The following is an 8,256-nucleotide window of genomic DNA, read 5'->3' as shown; positions in this document are numbered from 1 at the left end:
TTATTTAATAAATATTTATAATTTATTATTATTATTTTTATATGTAGTTCATGTGCACATCACATATAATGTACGGATTCTTAATTTGAGAATCCAAATTTCAGATTTTGCATGAGAGTATCCAAATTTGTGATGTTGTAGGTAAGCTAGCTAGGATAATATTAACATGATTCAAAAATCCAAATTTATAATTTGGACTTTAAAATTGAAAATATGTATCATTAGATATGACGGACTATAAAAAAAGCCTACAGATAAAACTTTAAAGGTTTTAATATATTTTACATTTTTACTTATGTTGAACATGTATTTTATTGAGAATATGTGAGTAAAATCACAAATTCCAGTGAAATTAGCATAAATTTAGGGGATTACATTTGATGCATATATTTACGTGTCAATTTTAAATTCGAGGCATGAAAAATGATAAATTACAAATTAATATATTTGATAATAACCTAGAATTTAAAATTGATGGGTCTTATTTTTCAATGCAAAACAAATATAATGCACCAAAACAAATAACCCCTTGACGAATCTTAATGAGCATTTATCACTATGATGACGCTACTGTAGTTTCCCTATTCGAACCCATATTTCCCCGTTTCTTTACGCCTTTGTTTGGGGTCCAACTATTCACACTTCCAAACATTAATTTTGGGGTGTGTGAGGACTAAATTACCTTTCTCCCAAACCAAATCAGACCAAGTCTAAAAGGGCATTTTCAGCAATCCAACTCCCAAAGTTACTGTTTGGGAGTGGATATAGCAAACATGCTTTGTTTGAAATACATGAGTTTAAGAATGTTGGCATGAGTTCATTCATAAGTAGGTAATTTTCTTCTAAATGTTTTTGTTTTAGATCTGATTTTCTATGCATCCAATTTTTCACAAGTTGAAAAAAGTAATTTAAATAAATAAGAGTTTTGTCCATAATTTACTGAAAGAAATGTCTCGATATATGCGCCTAAATTCATGGTATATGGACGGATAGAAATGAAAATCATTAATAGTGTTCTTCAAAATCAATAAAAAATAGATATAGGAATGATGGCTAGGTGTCTTATATTGAAAGAAGATATATTTTATAGCATTTGATAAGGCAAATATCATGAAATAATTTTAATAAATGAAGCAAAAATAATGTTATTATTATAGTCTAACTTAAAATTTAAGTTTGAAAATGATGTTTAAATATTATAATTAATCAATTGCAAAAAAAAGTTTGTGTGTCTAATTGTGATTTTTTTGGGAATTTCTTTAGAAATTCCAAGCTCCGTCACTAATCATAGTCTTTCTTCTCGAAACAAGTCATACATTATTATAAAATATTTATAAGAACACATGTTCTTAAAAAAAAACAAGGTAAAAAAGCAACAAGTCTTAGAAAAATCAACTGTTGGAAATGTATCTAAGGAAGGTCCAGAGTTTTTCAAAGAAGGAAAAAAGAAAGACAAACGAAAAAAGTAATCTCAAGAGAATAACAGAACTTTGTACTTAAATTTTCAAAATTGAGAAGCAATTTCCTAATATGAACAAGATTAAAGCGACTTAATCCCGAAATATCCTGCCTTGAGTCACAAAATAGAGTCAGCTGCTCGGTCCTTCTAGCGCTTCTCATTTAAAATCCAAGGAAAAACAAACGTTAGATGTGCGGAGCGAAACTAGCAAATTCTACCGTTTTTTTTTCTCACTCCTCCCTCTCTTCTCTCTCCATATAATTGCCCGCACACCCTTCTTCCCTTCTTCATCACTCTCTCTCTCTCTCTCTCTCTCTCTCTCTCTCTCTCATTCTCAAAACCCTCAACCCGTTTCTAGTGAGAGAAACAAACAGAGATCAAACACTGGGGGGGAAAATCAATGGCAAAGGTGGATGATTTTGCCCCTCATCCCATCAAAGAGCAGCTCCCTGGCATCGATTACTGCCTCACTAGCCCACCTCCTTGGTGTCCGTACTCTCTCTCTATCCACCTCTCTCTCTCTCTCTAAAGCTCTCTCTTTCTCTCTCATCTCATTCCTCTGTTTTTTTTTTCCCTTTTGTCGCAGCTGCGGCCTTGTTTCTTGGTTTTCAACACTATCTCGTGATGCTGGGAATGGTGGTTATAGTCCCACTTCTCCTCGTTCCTCAAATGGGCGGTGGCCTTGTGAGCTTCTTTGATCAATACATGGCCTTTAATCAAATGGGTATTTCTCATTTCTCTGTTTCGTTTTGCTATTTTGATAGAGCTTTTTTTTTTGTTGATAATTTTGCAGGAAGAGAAGGCGAGAGTTATACAAACTATGTTATTTGTGGCCGGAATCAATACGTTTTTACAGTCTTATTTTGGGTCTCGGCTTCCTGTTGTGATCGGAGGATCATTTACATATATACTTCCCACTGTTTCGATTATTCTCAGCCAAAGATATGCCTACATTATAGACCCCTATGAGGTTTCTTCGATTTTTCTTCATCGTGTTTGTCAAGAAAAAGTTGGGTCTTTTTTCATACCAATTAGCTTATTTGTTTGTTTTGTACTTTTCGGGTGATTGTGTTAGAGATTTGAGTATACTATGAGGGCGATACAAGGAGCTCTAATTGCTGGATCGAGCTTGCAGATTTTGGTGGGATTTCTGGGTATATGGAGAATTGTTATAAGGTAAGTTTGACTTGTTAGTTTTCTGATTATTTATCATGTAATTAGTTATTTAAGAAATCATATTTTCATCAAGTATCCACTTTCTAATTATATGGGAGCTGTTATGTAGTTTGACCAATCACACATGAGGAACTATTTCTAGTTGCAGTTTTATGTGCTACAAGATTTAACTTTTGATGTTATTCTAGCTTATGTGTTCATGCTTCCAATCGCTGAACTTTCTAAGGCTATTTGGTAGTTTTTCGGAAAATAGTTGAACGTGCTGTAATTTTCTTTTTAGAAATAGATGCAGATATTTGAAGTTATTTTCCCCTGTATTTAGCGGTGATTGCAAACAAAATCAAGTAACACTGTGAAATCAGTCATTTCAAATGTTTAACGTTGGTTTAAATGGAAACAGATATCTCAGCCCTCTTGCTGCTATGCCTATCGTAACTCTAGCAGGACTTGGGCTCTTCTATGTTGGCTTCCCCGGGGTTAGTAGGCACTATTCTTTCCTGTGATATTATGATTTATTATTGATACTATATTTCTTCCTCATATTTATCATTCTATTTGTCTACTATTTCCTGATTTTGTAGGTTGCAAGATGTATCGAGATTGGCCTTCCTGCACTTGTTATCTTTTTATTCTTCGCTCAGGTAGTCAAATCTTATGATGGTTGACTATCAACTTTGTTTAACTTAGATATCCATATGTTTACGGGAATTTTGTAATTTTGCAGTATGTAACATTTCCAATCATAATAAGGAGCGGGATCTTTAATCGATTTGCGGTGTTGATTACCATTGTGATCGTATGGATTTATGCACATATTCTCACTGTAGCTGGTGCATATAGACATAGGCCTCCAGAGACTCAATATAGTTGTCGTACTGATCGTGCTGGTCTTATTTGGAGTTCTCCATGGTATTACTTTCATCTCGAATTGGATTCCAGTTTATTGATTTATGTTTCTGAGAAGTACGATTTTGACATAGTTATTTTATATCCAATATTTCTTTACAATTTGATTTTCAAACTATGCACTAATCTTTTCCTTATGCTGCTTTGTGCTCTAATTAATTTTCTAATGTAAGAAGCTGTGTTGATAGATTGTTCAACATCTTATAACTTTTACGATGACACCATTTTGAGTTTATTTTCTGCTTGGTTTGAGAGCAAAAATACGTCTGTATGAAGTGAGTTCCAAAGTCTTTTTCGTGAATTAAATTTCGAGCTTCAAAACACTACATGGTAGAATGCTGATCGAACTTCTTAGATGTTTTTCACTGAAGGGTTTATCTTCTTTCTCTTTTCCTTCTTTGGGGTTTCTGGTCCTTATCCAAGCTTCTTTTATTATCATAATCAATGTACTCTGGCAAAATTCTCTTGTTTTTTAAAAAGATGTGGAGGAGGAGTTACATGCTAATAATTTTCAAAATGCAGGTTTAGGATTCCATATCCCTTCCAATGGGGAAGTCCAATTTTCTATGCAGGAGATGCTTTTGCCATGATGGCTGCTTCATTTGCTGCCCTTATTGAGGTATCAAGATCTTATATCTGTTTTGCTTGTTTACGATAATGAGTGTTCTCTTGTTCTGTGTGCTTTAAGCAAGTCTTATGTTGCAATTCCATAATTTTAATGAAGATGTATATGTATTGTTCTTTTCTATTTTAGCGTCCTTATGTCCATGGGATTTCTGGATAAGAAAGACAACAGTCATCTCTTCATCTTTTGAAGAATTTGGTTGATCCTTGCCGAGAACTACTACTTTTGATGAATGGAAGCGTCTTAAACTTTTAAAAGAAAAATGCTCAAACACCATTATCTTTTCAGCTGCTAAAGCCTGGGATTTTCCATAATAGAGATTGACACACTGGATACATCCAAATTTTAGAACTTTCGATATTTAGCTTTCAGCATGCGAAATGCTTGCAGTTTGCTTAACTAGCTCTGATGTTTTCATTCGGCATCTGAAATCATAAGACAATTCAGCTATTCTGATCAGTCAAAAAGGTATCCAACTCGCTGAAGAATGATGGAAGTAGAATTAGGTGTTATCTCTTGACATGGAAATAGTATTTTGAATTACTTGCTCCCTCCTGATATCGGATAAACAGAGGTGGTGTTAAGGACAAATTTCCAAATCTGATGTTAAGCCTTCGTGAGAAAGTAAGTTTGCTTCAATGCATTTTGAAGCGTAGCAGTGAGAGCTAGGCGTGTATCTAGTTATTCTGTAAAATTGACAAATGTCCATATCATAAACACATTCGTGCGTGCATATTAATCTTAGTAGGTTAAGTGAGCCACAAACTATATGGTAATGCATAGTTAGAACGTGTTATTCAGGAAAGTGATTTTATGAAGGAGAAAAAATAATCAAAAACCATAAAGAGAGCTGATATGTCTAACAAACCGCCCATAGGAATAATGAGTGGTGTCATTCTATTACAGTTGTTAACTAAAACGGTGATCTTTTCTAATCCTAACAATTTCCTTGAAATACACGGGAGGTAAAAGGATGAAGTTTCATAAAGCTCAGAGGTATGTAGGAATGAGTCAAAGAAAACAGCATAAGCAATATGGTCTACTTCTGGAAACCATATCGAAGTACGTCCTGGTTCACAGAATGATAAACCTCAATAAAGCCTTAGTAAATAACTGACTTGTATTTTTCTATTGGGGCAGCAATCACATTGGACATTCCAATCATTGTGTAGATTCACAACATAGTAAGATTTCCTGAAAAACTATTTTGAGACATTGTATTACTCTTCGTTTCAAATAAATACAATGAATCTGTGCCTAAATTAAGTTTCACGATCAGCATGGTTTGTATAACATGCACACTATTCCTATGCAAACTTTCTTCAATAAATGTTTTTGATTCCTCAACTTTACTTGCTATTATACATGTGCTAAGTAGATAATTAATGCCTATGCCAGTTCAAAGCATGACATTTGATACTTGGATATTCTAATTTGGAATTATTCCGCTTGCAGTCAACGGGTACTTTTATCGCTGCAGCAAGGTTTGCAAGTGCGACGCCTTTGCCACCTTCCATTTTCGGTCGAGGTGTTGGATGGCAGGTGATTACGCATTCTTTCTTCTTGCTTTCCACCATTAACAAAGTCTTTGTCCTTTTTAAATAAGTAAATAAAGTTACTGGCATATCTTTGTTTCTCATGCAAACTTATAACCCGCAGGGAATAGGCATTTTGTTGGATGGATTATTTGGTACTGTAAATGGATCTTCGGCATCAGTGTAATAAACTAAATTCCACTATTTAGAAATATAAATAATCGATAAAAGTCAAATAAAATGTGAGAAATTGTGACATTTTTGTATCTTTTAACAGTGAAAATGTTGGTCTATTGGGATTGACACGAGTAGGAAGCAGAAGAGTAATTCAAATCTCAGCTGGTTTCATGATTTTCTTCTCAGTACTAGGTACCATTTTCCAAAGAGAAATATGAAATGAGATTATTTTCATGAGTATTTTCCTTTCATGTTTGTTATTGACATCATTGAAGGTTCAACATGCTTTATTTTTTGACTTTTTTTAATACATTCTTATAATAACCAGGAAAATTTGGAGCGCTTTTTGCTTCAATTCCGCTGCCTATTTTTGCTGCTCTATACTGTGTTCTTTTTGCTTATACAGGTAACATAGTTCTAGAACAGAATATTCTAACAGAATCATTGTTTGTTTGCTCTTTTATGCTTACTTTTCTTTTGTGAAAAATCAGACAAGAGGCTTGATTTTTATTTTGACAGGCATGAGTGCATACCCTGAACATGAAATTGCTCCAAAATTTCAATCCTTTATGTGGTTGGATTGCTTCTTAAATACATAAATTCTATTTGTTCCCAATATTAATTTAAAATACTTCAATGAAAAACACACTCAGCTGTATACATGTATACTTTCTTTCCTTCTGAGTGCAACTTCGTAGCTGAAATTTATAGGTCGTATTTTACTTATGTTCGCATTCTGTTATAAAATTAGCAACACTGATTAGGCCATCTTTGTGATGCCAAAATGTTGTATAGATTTGTTAAAGATAGTCATAAATTCAAAGTGCTCTATAATAGAATTAAGTATTGTCAAATTTACATAGGATGGGGGTAATTGTTTTTGTTAAACCAACATATATCGACTCAGTGAAAACAGTGTACTTTTAAGGCATGGATAGATTCCATGCCTCATTTTCTACGATCTATCTAATTTACTTCACAAAAGTTCTTCCTGAAATCGCCAATGTTATATATATAGGAAAAATGGAAAAAAATTTATGCTGGGTTTCTTTTCATCATTTATATTTCAGAACCTTTATTTACTTTATGGTTATTTACAATGGGGTATTTAATTGCAGATAATCCTTTAATTGATAGGAAAATCTTTTCTCATTAAAACCAAAACTGACATGCTATTTTTTTGTAAGCAGCTTCTGCAGGGCTTGGCTTTCTTCAATTCTGCAATCTCAACAGTATGAGGACAAAATTTATTCTAGGATTTTCCTTGTTCATGGGCTTATCAGTTCCCCAATACTTCAGAGAATACGAAGTAGTTGCTGGTTATGGCCCTGTTCACACTCATGCACAATCCGTATGTTTGTCTCCTTACCCGTATTTTTTTCAAGATTATTATATTTTTACATTTCAGCTCTAACATTTCTCCTCCTTTTTTTGGTCACAGTTCAATGATATCGTCAATGTGATATTTTCTTCGCCAGCGACTGTGGCAGCTTTTGTTGCTTATTTCTTAGATTGCACACTTCTACGAGGTGACAGTGCAGTTAGAAGAGATAGAGGCTGGCATTGGTGGGAAAAGTTCAGATCATATAAAACCGATGCAAGAAGCGAAGAATTCTATGCACTCCCTTACAACCTTAACAAGTTTTTCCCTTCGTTCTAGTGTGGCTATGGGCATATTGGCATTTTCGGTATTTTTATTGCCGTTTATTGTGTTCTTAGACAGTTCATATGGTAAGAAGAACATAGAGAAAAAGAAAGGATTATATGTTAAGTTCCACATATATTTTCCTCCTTGTGGGATACAGACATTTATCAAGGGATGCATGTAATTTATAAGGTTGTATGTTCTTTTTGTTCTATCTGATGAATTTGTTATCTATATGAAAAGATGGTAGTAAAGGACCAATAGAGGTTAAATTCTTCCAATATTTTTGAGCAGAGATTATGTACCTGATCCTGTTGATTGATGTTAAGGCTAAAAAAGATTCTGTTGGATTCTTCTGTTCAGTTTTTCCCCTCCCTTGTAGAGAGTTAGTGAATGGGAATATGATTATGTAGGCTTTTAACATTTGTTTAAGAGAGTAGTTGTTTACTATTGTTTAGTCTCACATTGGTTAGAGGCAAACTTCTTTGTTTTCTTAAATACTATAAATAAAAATTTAGAGAGAGCTAATAAATTCATTGTTATGCTCTGAGGAACCAAAATAAACGTCGCAACAGAAGACCAAACAATCCAAAATAACGGCACAAATACAAACAACGAATTTTACGTGGTTCGGCAAGTTGCCTACGTCCACGGGGCAAGAAGGGGATGAGTTTTCACTAATAGAGAAGAAGAGTACAAATAGAGATTACAAATCCACAAACTAATCTCTCAC

At 33.8% G+C, this 8,256-nt stretch overlaps 1 protein-coding gene across 1 annotated transcript; it reads left to right on the top strand.

The window, feature by feature from the left end:
• LOC109822274 (nucleobase-ascorbate transporter 6-like) lies at nucleotides 1,752-7,804 on the top strand. The gene is made up of 14 exons (XM_020388449.1): nucleotides 1,752-1,947; nucleotides 2,046-2,143; nucleotides 2,253-2,429; nucleotides 2,535-2,635; nucleotides 3,036-3,111; nucleotides 3,217-3,276; nucleotides 3,360-3,544; nucleotides 4,064-4,160; nucleotides 5,622-5,708; nucleotides 5,826-5,884; nucleotides 5,979-6,070; nucleotides 6,207-6,284; nucleotides 7,069-7,229; nucleotides 7,320-7,804. Exons 1-14 carry the CDS (start codon nucleotides 1,860-1,862, stop codon nucleotides 7,536-7,538), a joined length of 1,578 nt encoding a protein of 525 aa, XP_020244038.1. The 5' UTR covers nucleotides 1,752-1,859; the 3' UTR covers nucleotides 7,539-7,804.

This window comes from Asparagus officinalis, chromosome 8, assembly GCF_001876935.1.
Source record: "Asparagus officinalis chromosome 8, Aspof.V1, whole genome shotgun sequence".
Lineage (NCBI taxonomy): Eukaryota > Viridiplantae > Streptophyta > Magnoliopsida > Asparagales > Asparagaceae > Asparagus > Asparagus officinalis.
This window is presented reverse-complemented; position numbering and strand designations above follow the sequence as displayed.